At 40.1% G+C, this 17,841-nt stretch overlaps 1 protein-coding gene across 3 annotated transcripts in view; it reads left to right on the top strand.

The window, feature by feature from the left end:
- Positions 1–17,841, top strand: part of RAB2A (RAB2A, member RAS oncogene family) — an 87,535-nt gene that overhangs the window by 31,781 nt on the left and 37,913 nt on the right. For 2 of the 3 annotated variants that reach the window (XM_045455150.1, XM_045455152.1), the window contains exons 2-3: positions 1,091–1,162; positions 11,362–11,429. In XM_045455150.1, the coding sequence (XP_045311106.1) occupies positions 1,091–1,162; positions 11,362–11,429 (140 nt within the window). The remainder of the gene's footprint in view (positions 1–1,090; positions 1,163–11,361; positions 11,430–17,841) is intronic. The other variant, XM_045455153.1, reaches the window with a different exon arrangement.

The following is a 17,841-nucleotide window of genomic DNA, read 5'->3' as shown; positions in this document are numbered from 1 at the left end:
GTGCTCTCAAGGAAGCAGTCGGAGGCATATATGAAGAAAAGGGCCTGAAAATGAGTAGGAAAATGGTGTGGTGTTCAGTAAACCAGTTCTCATAGGACAGGTAGGATGAATACAGATAATTTGTCTTTTAATTTAGGGCTGAGGAAGTTATTCATGACCTTTGGTAGTAGAGGGAGGGGACCAATTCAATTTTTTTTTTTTTACATTTATTTATTTTTGAGAAACAGAGTGAGACAAAGCGTGAGCCGGGGAGGGGCAGAGAGAGAAGGAGACACAGAATCCGAAGCAGGCTCCAGGCTCTGAGCAAGCGGTCAGCACAGAGCCTGACGCGGGGCTCGAACCCATGAACTGTGAGATCATGACATGAGCCAAAGTCAGACGCTCAACCGACTGAGCCACCCAGGTGCCTCTGAAGGGACACAATTCAGATTAGTCAATCCTGAAATGAATTAGCCAGAAAGTAGACCGAAGTAGATCCCAGCACTTAACTGCTAGTTTGTTCGTAGGTAAGTAAGATAAACTACAAAAAGAGATTACTTTTGTTTTTACATATTTTCACTGCGACAGGAAAAACAAAGTGCAGGAACCCTTAATGGCTGGAGTACTGTGGTAGAAAGAGGCTACTAGGGGGACCAGCTAGGTGTCTTGTAGGAAGGAGTTCCTGCCACTTATCTTTCAGATTAGAATATCAAATGAACAACAAAGGATGAGAAGGTGTTTGGGATTGATTAACACCTTCCACATAAATCATCAATCCCTGGGTGCCTGCGTGTCCTGCGTGGTTAAGCTTCTCAACTCATGATCCCAGGGTTCTGGGATCAAGCCTGACATGGCTCCACACTGCATGGAGCCTGCTTAAGATATTTCTCTCTCTCTCTCTCTCCCCCTCTCTCCCTCCCTCCCTCCCTCCCTCCCTCAAATAAATCATCAATCCTGTAATTTCCCAAGAAATTACAACACCGAGAAATTGATAGATTGTTCACAGAGCACCAGAAACCCTGGCTGCCTCTTTTCTGTGTGCTTTTGTAAAGTGTTTCTTAATTTCTGTTAGTTTTGTCTCATGATTTTTTTTTTTTTTTTTAACTTTCAGGTGTTGGTAAATCATGCTTATTGCTACAGTTTACAGACAAGAGGTTTCAGCCAGTGCATGACCTTACTATCGGTAAGTGTTCTACAAGAAATGAGAAACATTAAAAATTTTGGGGTAGTGGAAATGGAATGTGCTAGAGAGGATCCATTCTATTAGTGATGAGTCAGAAAGAATCAGTGACACTAGATTTGTTGCTGTACAGAGGTTAGTTTCATCACTTAAAAAAAATACAAGTATAGTGAAAGTAATATCATCCAACTTTATAAAAATGGTCAGAAAACAGCAAGAAGACATATTTAAGATTTTGATTGTATTTAATGATGAAACAAATGATTGCAAAACAAGAGAGCACAGGGGTAAGAGCAGAGACTGACCAGCTTGCCAGAGTTCAAATCAAGGCTGTGCCACTAACTAGCTGGGTAATCCGCCTTACCACTCCATGCCTCAGATTCTTTTATCTGTAAAATGAGAATAAGAGTGGTACCAATCTTACAAAGTTACTGTGGGCAGTAAATGAGTTAATAAATGTGAAACATTGGAACAGTGCCTGGCAGCATGATACACGCTCTCGGTTTACTTATATAGTAATTATTAATCGAGAAAAACTGCCAGGAGGCAGTTTTAGTGTCCTAAGTTGCAAAGAATAAATGAGACCGTTACCGGTAACTGTTAGACTGAAATCTACTTAGATTTTACAACTAATAGGTTGGTGTATCTTCTCAGCCAGTGACTGCTTATTTTTCACAGGTATCATTAGATCACCGTTAAGCAAGTTGAGTCTCATGTCCTGTGTATTTTTAAAATACCAAATCAAACAGAGTTTGTTAATCAAATTATTAGATAAATTAATAGTTTTCAGTCAAGCCACATGTATTTTGTAGATACCTTGAAATCTTTTCCCAGGTGGCTATCCTGTCAGAACATTCCGATTCCATTTTAATTGATTTCATTTAATTCCATTTTAAGTATATACAGTAATGAAGGGTGAGACAGGTACTGTTGTTTCATGCTGGTCCCCATTTCATAGGTTAACTTTGGTGAGCTCAGTCTTGTGTACGATCTGCTCTTCGCCCAGTAAGTCTGAACCTCGGTAGCGGTGTCTTAAGCCTGATTCAGTCCTGACACAACTAACCACACAGTGGTTTTTAGCATAGGGAATTAAACAAAAGTGTCTTCCTTTTCTCATTGACGCTTTCATAGAAATTTCTAAGGTGTTATGGCACATCTGATGGAGAGGCTGGGCCTGAGCCTACTTTCAGAAAGCGGCATGGGCTATACTTGTGGAGAGAGAAGGGGTTGGACCAAAGGGAGCTGTTTGGAAAACTGCAACTCAGGCAGCTGTACCAGTGGCTTCCCTCCAGGAGGTAGGAAGCTAAAAGCACAAGGGAAGCCAAGGGACTTCTTTTCTGTCTCGTCCTCGTAAGGCTCCAGCCCCATCCCTGGTGGTGACAGGCCCACTGATGGTCTGTCTCCTGAGCTCTGCTAACCCTGGTTTCTCTCTGTGTCCCCCCAGCCTAGAGATGGCAGCACTTTCCAGCTGGTGCCAGTCTCTCCGCTTCCTTACCATCCCTTCTTGGAGCTTCTCAGCTTTTTCTTTCCTGTAACTAACTCCCTACATTAAATTGCCTCTGTTTTAAATATTTAAATATGGTTTCTGTTTTTCTGGTTCCACCCTGACTGCTCTACCTTACCACACCCATCCGGACAGTTTATTTTTCTGGTCATTAGCATGTATTTGTTTTCAAGGAACATTGGAATGTTTGCTGCAATAGATGTGAGTAAGACAGTATCTTGATTCTGCTGCATACTTTGCCTGATGAATAGAAGAAGGTGCGAACGCTAAGGTCAGGTCATGACCAAGTATTAAATGATGGAACAGAGGAAACAAAAGACAAGGATGAGTCCATGAAATACTCCTCATTACCCTTTGACTACTATCTCAGTGAGAATTGTTAACAATAGTAATCAAAGAGGCAATTTACAGATAGCTTCCCGGATATAATTACACTGAAGGTCCAGAGTAGAACGTTGGGTGTATTTAAGTGCTGTTATACTGGACGAGCAGCATCTTTATTCTCTGGGAGCTTGTTAAAGAGTCTGCTGAGGGGCGCCTGGGTGGTGCAGTCGGTTAAGCGTCCGACTTCAGCCAGGTCACGATCTCGCGGTCCGTGAGTTCGAGCCCCGCGTCGGGCTCTGGGCTGATGGCTCAGAGCCTGGAGCCTGTTTCTGATTCTGTGTCTCCCTCTCTCTCTGCCCCTCCCCCGTTCATGCTCTGTCTCTCTCTGTCCCAAAAATAAATAAACGTTGAAAAAAAAAAATTAAAAAAAAAAAAAAAAAGAGTCTGCTGAGTCAAATTCTGCATTTGAACAGGATCTCCCAGTGACTCATATGAAAAGCTTGAGAAGCATTGGAGCAGTGGTTTTTACCAGTTTTGTAAACCAGTTGACCTGTCCGTACATGCGAGTGCACCCCCACACACATCCTGGCCTCTCCGTTCTTGCTTCCTCTCTACTTCAGCTACTCACTGCCATAGTCACACCCAGGACCTGGTCATTACCGGTACCTGGAACCACTTCCAGAATCTCAGTGTCATGCATCTGGTTGGTTGTCCTCCCATCCTTCCAACTCACGCCCTCTAGTTGCTAACACTAATGATTTATTTGTCCCATCAGTTCTATAATCCGTTGGTCCTGCTGTCTTTGTACTCTCACCCCTCTTGTGGTCCTACTTTCCTCCTTGCGCAGCTTTAATTCTAACCATTATAATTGTCATTTTCATCACCCCGGCATGCACACTCAACTCCTGCCCCCTCTCTTGCTTCGTCACACTTCCGTGGCTAACCCATAGGTCAACTCTAACTATCTACTCCATCCTGCTGGTTGAAAAACACAGAGCCCGGCTAACTAGTCTCATTAGTTTCTTGGACACTAACTTCTAACCACTTGACAGTTACACTTTGTTTCCAGTCCATTCATTCTCCACTTCCCTGTACCACTGTGTTACACCTTGCTCTGTAATCAGGCACCACCTTTCCTGTCTTCATTCTCATGTGATAGCCTTGGTCTCTATTTCAGAAAATTTTAGAGGCGAACAGGAGCATTTTCACAGGTTTCCATCACCACACAGACCCACCTACCTGCGCTGTGCCCATGAACTCAGCCCTCTCCTCGCTATTGTGGATGAACTCCAAGTTGCTAGCTAAGGCCCACTCAAGAACACTGCTTCAGCAGTTCTTTTTTTCCCGAATGTCCCTCATTTTTCCCCATTTGATTGTCATTTTTCATGACTGTTATCTCTTCCAGCTTTCAATCCTGTTTCCTTTTGGCAAAAGTCCTCAGATGGGAGTGTTCATAATTTCTGTCTCTGGTTTTTCTCTTCCCCTCCTTCTTTTTGGAACTCACTCCAACGAGGCTCTCTTCTCCCCATGTGCACGTATCTGGCTGTTTACTCAACATCTCCTTTCTTAGATGTCTGTTAGGCATCTCAAACTTAACATGTTCCAAATAACTCCTGATTTTTTCCCTCCTAGGCCTTCACAAGTACACGTGGACACACATAGCCCCCCCCCCCATTACCCATCCTCTTGCCTAAATTTATTTTTCTCCTTAACTTTTTATACAGGTGATTATAAGTGAATGTTGTCTCCCACCAGGATAAAAGTAAAGTTCGTGATAGCACTGTTATCAGTTTTGTTCATTGCTGTATCTCCAGTGCCTGGTACATAAAAAGACTCTGTAAATGTTTTCTAAATTAATATACTATCTCTCTGGGGAGAAAGTTTCAAAAACATTTCACATTACAGTGCTTGATGCATACATTTGATTAATGCTGTTCAATTATATTGTGTAGAAATAATTCTAGTTATAGCCCACTGATGCCCACTACATTTATTTCACTATCTATTAATGGACAGTTCAACAAACAGTGATATAGAGGCTAGGCATATGTTGTGCCACCTTCCTGCCTAACTCCCCCACATCCTTAAAGCAGCCGTCCTATAAGAAATGACTGAGGAGTGAAAGTGTCCTTTGGGGGTAAAGGTTGTAGAATTGAAGCATCATTTCTTGTGTCAGGCTTCCCACAGATCAGTTACAAATACCCCTCATTTAATTGGGGTTCACTTTTCTGAGATAACATTGCCAAGAACTAGGGAGGTAGCTTAAAAGCACTTTGTGAACATCGAGTTTAGATCTCAGAGTCTATGTTACTGGAATAGTAAAATGTATTTCCTTGACAGGGTGCGCTTATTATGAAAACATTGTAGAAAACTCCAGAGAAAGTTAAATTCCCCATATAATTTTCCTTTGGCCCTCCAGCAACCACTGATGTGTTTGTAGCCTTTTAGGGTTTTAAATGTATTCACAAACACACACACAAAGCTGTTCTGATGTGCATTCCCTCCACCGGTGGCTGCTGAAGTGCCCGTTTCTCCTGGGCCTTCCCTCCGCTGTGGCTTAGTCGTGTTTTTGCTCTTCGTGAAATGGGCAGAGAATAGTGATTATTTTACTTTCCTGCTCCCTAATTTTTAGTGAGGCTGAGCGTTTTTCATATGTTTAAGATCCACTTCTGTGTCTTTTCTCTTTGAATTACCTGTTTTTATCTTTGCCCCTTCTATTACTGGTTTGTTGTGGGGTTTTTTTTTTTTTTTTGTCAAATCTGTTGATGGTTTTCTTTTTGGCTTCCAAGCCTCACTAAGGAAGGCTGCCCAGTACAAAAATTACTTCCTGTTCTCTTAAGTACTTTTCTAGTACTGTAAATTCATACCCTGTCTGGTGTATGGCCACGTATATGATTTTCTTTAATCCATATATAACGTGTAGCCCCACACCCATTAATTAAATAATCCATCTTTCTTTCCTGCTTGAACCATCACCTTTGTCATATGCTCAGTCTCCATAGGTAAGGAAGTCTGTTTGAGGACTCTCAAATCTATTCCATTTATGTTTTGGGTTTTTGTTTTGTTTCTGTTTTTCTCTATTGCATGAGAAAATATACTACTGATATTTATAGTAACTTTGTAGTATAATTAATATGTGATTGACATTTTTCCTTTTTGAAGTTTTCTTGATCATTGTTTTTATTTTTTTTTTTTTTAAGTTTATTTATTTTGAAAGAAACAGAGCACAAGAGGGGAAAGGGCAGAGAGAGCGGGAGAGAGAGAATCCCAAGCAGGCTCCACATGGCCAGTGTGCAGGGCACGCAGAGCCTGACTCTCAGGGTTCGAACCCATGAAACTGTGGGTTTTGTTACCTGAACCAAAACCAAGAGTCGGACACTTAACTGACTGAGGCAAGCCACCCAGGTGCCCCGTTTCCCCCCAACTTTTTAAATGCTCTTCAGTAAGGTTTTATAATTTTCTTCTTATAGGCCTTGTGCTTTTTTTGTAAGTTTATTTTGTTACTATTGTGGGTAGGTTTTTTTTTTTCACCATTACTTTTGTGAAATTAATTATTTTGCATGCTCTGGGTAGACTGGCCCAGACTGGCCTATCTGTAAGTCATAAATTTTTCCTTGTCTAATATTTGCACCTTTTTGTTTTGTTTGTGTAATTTATGACCAAAATCTCTGGAATAATTTACAAGTTGAGGGCATGATGATCTTTTTCTCTGCAGTTGGAAACTTCTAGTGGTTTACCTTAAAGGTGCTATTCATTTTTTCATGGAAAGTTAAGGAAGTTACTCTTCAATAATCTACTTTTTCCCTTGTTTCTAGAACTAGGGACATAAAGCTTTCTTCCCACAAGTCTCTGTTTTGAACCTCCACAGTGTCTAGGTCCCAGCACAGGTCCCTGTGTTCTGCTGTTGTGGCTCTGCTCTCTGCTGTGACAGCCCCATGGTCACTTGGCTCTGACAAGTGGCCCTTTCTCAAACGGCTTGGCATCATTAGTTATGTGAGTGGTGGTATAGAAATTTTGGTGTAGAGTAGGGAATACTCACACATACTGAGTACTTACTGTATGCCAAGCCCCGCTCTTGTTTTGTGTGTAGTAACCCTTTAATCTTGAAAAAAATCCTATGAGATGGGTTTTATTAATATCATTTTACAGATAAGGAAACTGACGCAGAAGAGATTTAACATTTTGCACACAGTACCACAATTAGTAGACATCGATCTTTGAATGCTCAATAAATGGTTACTCTGCAAGGCTTCACATTGTTTTCTTTTTTTCTTTTTTCTTTTCTTTTCTTTTCTTTTCTTTTTTTTTCTTTTTTCTTTTTGCAAGGCTTCACATTTCTTACTACGCAAGGATGATAATGATCTAGAGGCGGTTAAAAAGTATCTATTTACATTCAGACTATTTTGTTTTGGAAGGTTGCAAGTGAATAACATAACTGAAAAAATAAGCTTCGCTCCCTAACAACATCAGGTAAATGAGGCCTTCTTGCATTTGGCTCCACAGACCATCTCTCTGGCAGCCAGATTGGCTGTTAATTGAAAATGCATCTGAGAAGAGAACCTCAAGGGCATAGGGGATGATGGTTTATCCCTTGAAAAAAAGATAGGAAAGTGTGTCTAAATTGAGTTCTTAAGCATATATATAAATATACACACACACACACACACGCATCCATATACACTTAAGAAAAAAGATTGAAAATTTTTAATAACCCAGAAGAGAAATAAGGTTTTCAGTTGTTGTTACTGAGTCTTATAGTGCACTTTAAGTTTCAGTATTTTCTTTTGCCACACAGACTACATTGAGCCCAGTTACAAGTAGGTAAATGAGAAGGAGTTACAGTTCTGAAACTGAAATCAGATTCTGTTTTTGTTTCATTTGATAGGAAAACAAATCATAGTTTTTCAGTAATCAGTGCTTGTCAGTTTTTCCTTTAAGATGTGTATTTTTCAGAAAATAAAAAAAATAAAAAAGGGGCGCCAGGGTGGCTCAGTCAGTTGAGCATCCGACTCTTGATTTCAGCTCAGGTCATGATCCCAGGGTCATGGGATCGAGCCCCTCATCAGATTTTGCACTGAGCAGGGAGCCTGCTTAAGGTTCTCTCTTTCCCTCTTCCCCTCTCCCTCACTCGCACACTCACTCTGTCTCTAAAATAAAATCTTAAAAAAGATGTATTTTTCTTCCTGCCATCATTCTTAATCTCATTCCTGGATAATACAGTAGTCTTGTTAAGAACTAGTTAGTTCTTTACCTCTTGTTTTTAAATTCTGTATCCTGACCCTATTGATAAATAATATTAAAACATCAATTTTATTATGACATTTCCCTGCTTTAGAAACAAATCCTGATTTTCATATGATACGATTTTCATTTAACATCTTTAAAATTGGATATATTTTGGGGTGCCTGAGTGGCTCAGTCAGTTAAGCATCCAACTTCGGCTCAGATCATGATCTCTTCTTGGTCTGTGAGTTCAAGCCCCACATAGGGCTCTGTGCTGACAGCTCAGAGTCTGGAACCTGCTTCGGATTCTGTGTATCCCTTTCTCTCTGCACCTCCCTGACTCACGCTGTGTGTGTGTGTGTGTGTGTGTGTGTCTCCCTCAAAAATAAATAAAACTTAAAAAAAAAATAATAAAATTGGATATATTTTTACAGGCAAAATCTTTGTTTAAAAGACTTCAAGCTTCAACAGCCTTTCTTTGCTTACTTTGACTAAAGAGATAAATGTACCAAAACCCAAGTGTGGCTAGGTAAAGCAAAAGGGGATATGTTAGAATTCCTGGAATTTTACTCCTGGAACCCTCAGGAGAGTAAAGACTCACACTTGGGAATGGGCAGGAATGAAGCATCTTCGGAGTCAGGAAGCAGGAACCATAGCAGCAGTCCCGCAGCACAGGTGTCCTTAGCCTCTCATCTGCCAGGACACAGTGGATGCCAGTCATTCTTCAGATCTGTGTCCCTCTGCCCAAGATGTCAGTCCCTGGGCCTTGCCCATCCAACACGAGTCAAGGGTCTGTTTCTAGTTTGTAGTAGTTTTTTGTCCAATTTGACATTATGCATTAGATTGAAGAAATCTTTAATCCCAGTGAGTGATGCAGCATTTTTAGATTGAGGTTAAAAGCCCATCTGTGATGATGGAAGGAAAAGTAGGCATTCTCTCTCTAGTTTGTGGCTAGAAACGAAACAATAGATTCACAAAAAAGCTTCCACTTTGTTAAATATCTAGCTACATAGAATATTGTACATTAGTACATTCCTTTTAAATATCGGATACCTCAAAGAGCACTTGTATAATATTTAGCCACTGGTTTCTCCCTTCAGCTACTCCCATTTTCATGTTAATGGTAAGCTGGTGGGCGGTTGTTTTGTGTGTCTCCCACCCTGTGGCACAGAGTACGTGTGAATATGTGTGTATTTATATATATTTTTAGATTTATATATGTATATACTTGTAATTAATGTGTAGATTGGCAGGTATAAAAAATGGTTGTGTGGCAGAATTTTGCAGTTTTGCATTTTTCATTCTAGTGCATCATGACTCCTGAGTCTCCCTAACTCTTCTTTATTTCTGATTCTGAGAAATGTACCATTAGTTGCCTGGTATTGACTCTGCCCCCAGGATGGAATCATTGTTAAGATGTAGAGTAAAAACTTCACCGAGTTACGTATCACGAAAGAACAAATGACCTGTCTGTCCCATCTTCCTGATCATGATCGGGGGAGTTACAGGAGCTGCTGAAATGGAATTCTGACACTGGGCATTATGCCCTCCCCTGGGCAACTAGAAGCTGTTTTTCTGCCAAGTTGACATCTGGTTTCTGAGGACCATGTGTGTCTTCCCTTCACCCCGACTCTGATCTAAATACTGATGGAGCGCACTCCAAGCAGTAATGACTCAGTGTAATAGAAGTGATAGACTTCTTTCAGAGTCTCCTTCACAGCTGTTTGCTGCTCTGAAATTATCCCTTTTTTTTCCTCCTATGTTTAAAAAAAAATTTTTTTTTTAATATATTTTGAGTGAGAGAGAATGTGAGTGGCGGAGGGGCAGAGAGAGAGGGAAAGAGAGGATCCCAAGCAGGCTCCACACTGACAGCGTGGGGCTCGATCCCTCAAACTGCGAATTCATGACATTAGCTGAAATCAAGAGTTGGCTGCTTAACCAGCTGAGCCACCCAGACTGAGTACTTTCAAAAAAAGATGATAAGGGGGGAGGAGGAAAAAAAAAGATAAATGAAGGAGAAAAGCCAGAGTAGTTAACTTGTGTTAAGAAAGTTTGTACTCCTAGGACCGCCTGAGTGGCACGGTCGGTTAAGCGGCCGACTTCAGCTCAGGTCGAGATTTCATGGTTCGTGAGTTCGAGCCCCACATTGGGCTCTGTGCTGACAGCTCGGAGCCTGGAGCCTGCTTCAGATTCTGTGTCTCCCTCTGTCTCTGCCCCTCCCCTGCTCATGCTCTGTCTCTGTCTCCCAAAAATAAACGTTAAAAAAAATGTTTAAAAAAAAAAAAAAGGTTGTACTCCCTTTGACCTGCAATTCTATTTCATATAATTTGCCTTTAGTCATAATCCTTAGTTGAAAGATGTATGCAGAAAGTTCATTTCAGTTTTAGCTACTTAGGGAAAATTCGGCAATGACCTGTATTTGTAACCAGCTTACCAACTTAGTAAAGTGTGTGTACACACACACACACACACACACACACACACACACGCACACATGCAGCCACCAAAAGTAATGGCGTAGTTTATTGACTGATTGACTTGTAATGAGATTTGTGATCCGGAGTAATGTTTGTTATTGTCTGAGAAGCGAATTGCAGAGCGGCATTTATGTGCCCCCATCTGTATAGAGTGTACGTACACTTCTGTGTGTATCTTCACTTAGAGCAACGTCTCGAAGTATGTTTAAACAGTGGTTATCTGGAGTGGGATTAGGAGAGTTCTTTACTAGTTGATAACCCATGCTGGGAACCAAAGCTATGATATTGAAGGGCCTCTATCCCTTTAGTGATTTTTATACCATATTAATAGTTTTCAAGGAATTTTAATATTGTTACTAATTAATTACGGTTCTTGAATCTCATTTCTAGTTTTTTTATATTATGGAACCTATGAAAACATGAGGACGACAGTTTGTTTTCTAACTCTACTAGACTTGAATATCTTAGTATTTTAATTGTGACTTTAACTTACGCCTTTTAGCACCTCTGCCTTAGTTTGTTTTCTCAGGGTAGGGGCCATATTTGGTAAAGTTCATCTATGTATCATCTGGGATAGTATGTCCTGGAAATAAACATCCTTTTTTTAAAAAATCCTTAAATGTGAAATATAGTCCCACTAGTTTGTGTAACAAATCATTTTTTTGTCCGTTCAGGTGTAGAGTTTGGTGCTCGAATGATAACTATTGATGGAAAACAGATAAAACTTCAGATATGGGATACCGTAAGTATAGCAAATACATTGTATGCCCTCAGTAAAGTTGTTCTATGAAAGCACAGTGTCTGTTTTGTTTTGTTTTGTTTTAATGTCGTTTTATGCCTATTATGATTTGTTAGGCACCAGCATCCATATAGCCGTGAGATGAAATGTGGTGCCAGAAAAGATTAGGTTTTCTTATGCAGTGTTTTCAACAGGTGTATCACAGGCCTTGGGTGTAGGTGAACGTGTCTGAACACATGCTCATGCTGTGTGGTCTAAATGAAAATGCTCCAGAAACTGTTTTTAAGAAAATAAAGCAGCATGTCTAAAGTACACCTACGAAATAAAATATGAATGTAAACACGATAGAGTCACTTGATCTGACCGTTTATTAATTTTAAAAGTTGGGTTTAAAACATAAAAAATAGAAGTTTGATTTAGTCCCAACCACTTGAAGCAGCCTTGCTCCCAGCCCTAATTCTCCCTCCCATTTATGTTCACCGAGTGTCTGTTCCATGCTGTGCTATAGAGTTTTTAGTACCAGTTTGTGATCTAAACCGCACAACAGGATGCTGTTTTCTCTTTCCTCCCGACTTAAGTGTATAATAGAGAAGTTACTTTGTTACATACAATGGATACCTTAAGGTAACGGTTCTCAAATTTTTTGGTCTCAGAATCCCTTTCTTTATACTTTTAAAAATTAATGAGGACCCCAAAGAGCCTTTGCTTATGTGCCTTATAGCTATCAATATTTACATTACAAAACTGAGAAACTTATAAATACCCAATTAGTAATTCGCTTGAAGATAAGTATAATAAACTTCTTATGTGTTAGGATCAACAAAGCAATTTTTATGAGAATTGACTGGTTTTCCAAAACAAAAACTTTATTTTTCTAGTGAGAAGAGTGTCATTTTGTTACGTTTTGAAAAACCTCTTCACTGTCCGCTTAATAGAAAACAGCTCGAATTCTCATATCTACTTCTGCATTGGGTCTAATGTGTATTGTTTAGTTGGAGTATATGAAGAAAATATAACCTTGGGGTGCCTGGGTGGGTTAGTCGGTTAAGCGTCCGACTTCGGCTCAGGTATGATGTCATGGTCCATGAGCTAGAACTCCACGTAGAGCGGTCAGTGCAGAACCTGACTAGGATGCTCTGTCCCCGCCCCCCCCCACCCCCTCCTCCCGCTCAACCCCCTCCCCCAGCATGCGCCCTCTCTCAGAAATAAATAGACATTAAAAAAAAAAGAAAAGAAAATGCAACCTCACACAAATAAGTAGTTGGGAAATGGAGAACCTCATGGACCCTTAAAGGGTTAGGGACTCCCGGGAGTCCTGGGGTCACACTTTGAGAACCACTGCTGTAGGGCAATTAGGACTTAATTCTTTACAGAACCCTAATTGAGAAAACCCAGAAGGTCGCCTGTTATGACAAAGCAAATTCTCTAAACTAGTAAATGAAATTTAAAAGATGGGGAATTGTATCATTATATTCCCCTGTCCATTTTTTCTCTTGTCGCTCAGTCTTAGTTTCTTAGCCGTCACCTATAATAGTTATTGAAGAAAGGAACCTGGGAGGATTCTCGGTCTCACCGATTGGAGAATATCTCACAACAAGACCCAGCCAGTTGCTGCAGGCTGTTGTGACACCTAGGTTTCCTGATACTTCCTACATATCACCTAGTAAATCCCTGAGATGGAAACCCCTAAGTCTCTATCTTGCTCTGTTCCAGAGTTATATATTGAACTCCAGGTTCTTGTGGTTTCTTATCTCTTCTTAAGTGAAGATTTATGCTTTTACTGTTTCTTAGCATTCCCCTTCCCCACCCCGAGCCTGTAGTGTCTCATAACTTTTTTGATTTATATTCTCTCGGGTGACATGATTTCAGAACTGCTTGGAAAAGAGAAAAATGAAATATGCAAAGTCCCTTCCTTCCTAGAGATTTAAAATTAATGCTCTCCGGCCGAAAGGAAGTATTCTCTCCTGTATTAAAAGAGTTTATTCTTCTTTTTCAGAAGTGGGTGGTTTTATGTAAGCTAGCTTGCTTTCTTAGCTAATAAACTCGTGCAGGACACATCCTGCCATGTAGGGTTGTGTGAACCAAACCACTTGCTCTTCTGTAATGAGTATGCCTTTCATATCTTGCACTTTGCTGAATACTTGCTGTGCTCGAAGTACGTTCCCCCCGTTTTCCATTTAAGACCGGCTCAGATGTCAATTCTGGAGCCTCTGTGACACCCATGAGATAGCTGATTCTCCCCATAATTTATGTATATTTCCGTTACAGCTCTGCTCCTGTTGTTATCATAGTTGTTTGTTCACCGGCCTCATAATAATCATGAGGGAAAGGACCCTCTGTATCCTACTCAACTTTGTATCTTGCATTCATAGTGTACTGGCTGATGTTTGGTAAATTTTATCGAATGAGTAAGTAAAGAATCTCATTCTAAACAGTCTGTAGGATCATTGGATGCATTCAAGAGACGTTATTGCTAAAGTACATAGTTCCATAGGGAAGGTTAATTTCATAGTGAAAATTATGTGACATTATAGACACAAAGCACCTTGTTGTGGTTTATTCTCATTTATCCGGTTGTCCTTCTGTCCTTGAGGTGTTCTCTTAAATAATTCCCTGCCCTCCAGTTTTTGAACCTTGAACAAGTCATTCATTCCCCAGTTGTTTCTGTTGTAGGTTAACTAGTCCTGTCTTTTCCCCCCCCTTGCTTATGAGTTGATTATTTTACATTTCAGTGACCTGTCAGAAGAAATCTATTGTGTTATGTATTGAGCTCCAGGTTCTTGTGGTTATTTAATAATTGCTGTCATAATTGCTTATTTTGGACAGCATGAAAGAGAATTAGAAAAACAACAACACCTTGTTCATACTTCCTCTAGAAAGGCAGAGTGATAGTCTTCTTTCCTCTATCTAAAACGGAGAGACTGGTACCATTGAAGACATCATGACTCCCAGAAAAGAATTCCAGGCCTCCCGCATGGCAGGTGCTAGGCACCAGTAGCCTGTCTCAGATTTTAAACAGTGTTCAGAAAACTTACTACTTTTTGTATGTATATATTTAAATCCAAGTTAGTTAACATATAGTGTAATAATGATTTCAGGAACAGAATTTAATGATTCATCACTTATGTAACACCCAATGCTCATCCCTACAAGTGCCCTCCTTAATGCCCATCGCCTATTTACCCCATCCCCCCGCCCAACACCCTGCCAGCAACCCTCAGTTCTCTGTATTTAAGAGTATGTATGGTTTGTCTCCTCTATTTTTGTATTATTTTCGCTTCCCTTCCCTTATGTTCATGTTTTGTTTCTTAAATTCCACATAGGAGTGAAGTCATATGCTTGTCTTTCTCTGACTTTTTCACTTAGCATAATACACTCTAGTTCCATCCACATTTTTGCAAATGGCAGGATTTCATTCTTTTTGATCAGTGAGTAATATTCCAGTGTGTGTGTGTGTGTGTGTGCGCGCGCACACACACACATACACACCACATCTTCTTTACCCATTCATCGGTGGACATTTGGGCTCTTTCCATGCTTTGGCTATTGTCGATAGTGCTGCTATAAACATTGGGGTGCACGTGCCCCTTCGAAACAGCATTTTTGTATCCTTTGGATAAATACCTAGTAGTACAATTGCTCGGTCATAAGGTAGTTCTTGTTAACTTACTACTTTTGAAAGTTGCTTCTTGAATCTCTGCCTTAGAGGTTTTCATCTTACTTTTGTACCTAACTTCCAAACTGTTTTAATAAATGCTGTTACACACATTATGGTTCTTTCCACGCTTAGTTTTATATCTGAATGGAACATGGTTTCCGTATCGTTAATGTTTTGCAGCGTGCTTGTACATTTGGATAGGAAACTACATTTTTAGTAGCAAGGATCGTGTCTATTCCTGGCTCAGAACATTTACAAAACCATCCTAGAGCCTTCAGGGAAAAATATGCCAAATGTTATTATTTGTTTCATCAGCCTTAAAGAAGTGATTTTTTTTTTCCCCGTGACTTAGTATCTTAGGATGTTTGTCATCCACTGTATATCCATTTCCATTCACACAAAATAAGGAGTTTTCTCCCAGAAATTCCATATCCACCGTCTTTGCTTTTTTTTTTTTTTTTTTTTTTTTTTTTTTGCCTTTTTGAAAATAGTAGGTATAGTTGCCAGCAGATAGTCCCCGGAGGGTTTGCTGGAAGCAGTGGTAACAGTGTAACAGTCCCTCCCTTAAAGCACTTTCCTTGGGCCCTGTGCAAATTTTTTTTTCTTTTATCAGAAGTCAACTGTGTGATATTCTTAGTCTCTGTCAGGGTAAATCAAAGAAGAAAACAAATTGTACCCAGTTCTTATACCGTGACTGATGGAAGGAGGACGTAAGAAGTCCACTCTCGCTCTCACACCCTCATCCAACTTTTACCCACTTTGTTTTGTGTTCTTACTCTTCTTTATGTTTTTTGTCACATCTATCTATCTTTCTTTCTTTCTTTCTTTCTTTCTTTCTTTCTTCCTTCCTTCCTTCCTTCCTTCCTTCCTTCCTTCCTTCCTTCCCTTCCCTTCCCTTCCCTTCCCTTCCCTTCCCTTCCCTTCCCTTCCTTTTCTTTTCTTTTCTTTTCTTTTCTTAGTTTAAGATTTTATTGCATTTCTTTTTCCCTTAGCATACATGTACCCATGGAGGCATCAAATGAAAGTACTATTTTAACCTAACCTGGAACAGTTCTCATCTGAATCGGTTGTGCCACCAACTTGATATAGTTAGGTTCATTTGTTTGTTTGTTTTCAAGTTTTAGGGATTTCTCATTTCTTATTTTTTTGAATTACGAAACGTCAGATGTTTCCACAGTGCAGAACCTGAAACCGTGTGCATTCATAGCAGTCTGGCCTCCATCCTTGTCCCTTTTACCGTGTTCTCTTCTGAACTATTTCAGAGTTGCAGACGTCGTCCTTCATACCTCGGCACGCATCATCTAAGGATATGCTCCCCCCTAAACGCAGTACCATTATCCCGTCACAGATATTTAACGAAGACACTAAAGTTGCCTTCTAGACCAGTCTCCTATTCCCAGTGTTCAAATTTCCTGTTGTTCTCAAAATGTACTTTCACTTAGGGGCGACTGGGTGGCTCAGTCGGTTCAGCGCCCGACCTCAGCTCAGGTCATGATCTCGCAGTTCATGAGTTTGAGCCCCGCGTCGGGCTCTGTGCTGACAGCTCGGAGCCTGGGGTCTGCTTCGGATTCTGCGTCTCCCTCTCTCTCTGCCCCTTCCCCGCTCATGCTCTGTCTCTCTCTGTCTCTCAAAAATGAATAAACATTTAAAAAAAAAATGTACTTTCACTTAAAAAAATTCCATGGTTTGATCAAGATCTCCCTTGCATTTGATTATCATGACTCTTTTAATCTAAAACAGTCCCCACCCCAGCCCCATTGACCTTCTGAAGTTGTTTTGTTTCCTCTAACTTGCATTTCACCCAGTATGTCTTTGGGGTAGGTTCCTATAAGTGGGATTGTTTAGGCACAAAATAAGTGCATAGGCGGTCTTGCTGGAGATCAACCCATGAATCTTCCATTTTGAGCGTCCACTGATACAGCAAGTGCTGTTTTCCCACAGCCTTGTCAACAGTGAGCCGCCAGAATATTGGGTGTCCTTTTTTGCAGTCTGATAGGTGGAAAATGTATCAAAGTAGTGTTTTTTTTAATTAAATTTATTTATCTTAAATTCAAGTTAATTAACCTGCAGTGTAGTATTGGTTCAGGAGTAGAATTTAATGATTCATCACTTCCATATAACACCCAGTGCTCATCCCAACAAGTGCCCTCAATGCCCATCACCCATGTAACCCATCTCCCTCCCCACCTCCCCTCCAGCAACCCTCAGTTTGTTCTTTGTATTTAAGAGTCTCTTATGGTTTGCCTCCTTCTCTGTTTTTATCTTATTTTTCTTTCCCTTCTCATATGGTTATCTGTTTTGTTTCTTAAATTCCACATGTGAGTGCAATTATATGATATCTGTTTTTCTCTGACTTATTTCGCTTAGCATAATACACTCTAGTTCTGTCCCTGTTGCATGGAATCTAAATCTTGCAGATGGCAAGATTTCATTCTTTTTGATCACTAAGTAGTATTCCATTGTATATGTATACCACATCTTCTTTATTCATTTACCTTTTCTGGTATATCCAAAAAAATTTAATTCTCTCCCCCCAAATTTGTAGCGTAAATGTTTTAAGTCTAGGTTTCTTCTCAGCGTCCCTCAAAATACTTTAAGTTTACAGATATTTTATACATCAAACAATATGTTGGAACTAGTATTATTGGTAAATGTGCAAAGTCATGTGCCTACATGCTAAAAAATACCTTTTTAGCACCTCACAGGCATTTTTTGGTCCTTTGTAAAATGTGTCCATTTATAACTCAACTTCTTACC

This window comes from Leopardus geoffroyi, chromosome C3 (genome assembly GCF_018350155.1).
Source record: "Leopardus geoffroyi isolate Oge1 chromosome C3, O.geoffroyi_Oge1_pat1.0, whole genome shotgun sequence".
Classification (NCBI taxonomy): Eukaryota; Metazoa; Chordata; class Mammalia; order Carnivora; family Felidae; genus Leopardus; species Leopardus geoffroyi.
Note: the sequence above shows the minus strand (reverse complement) of the source record. Positions and strands in the feature narration are given on the sequence as shown.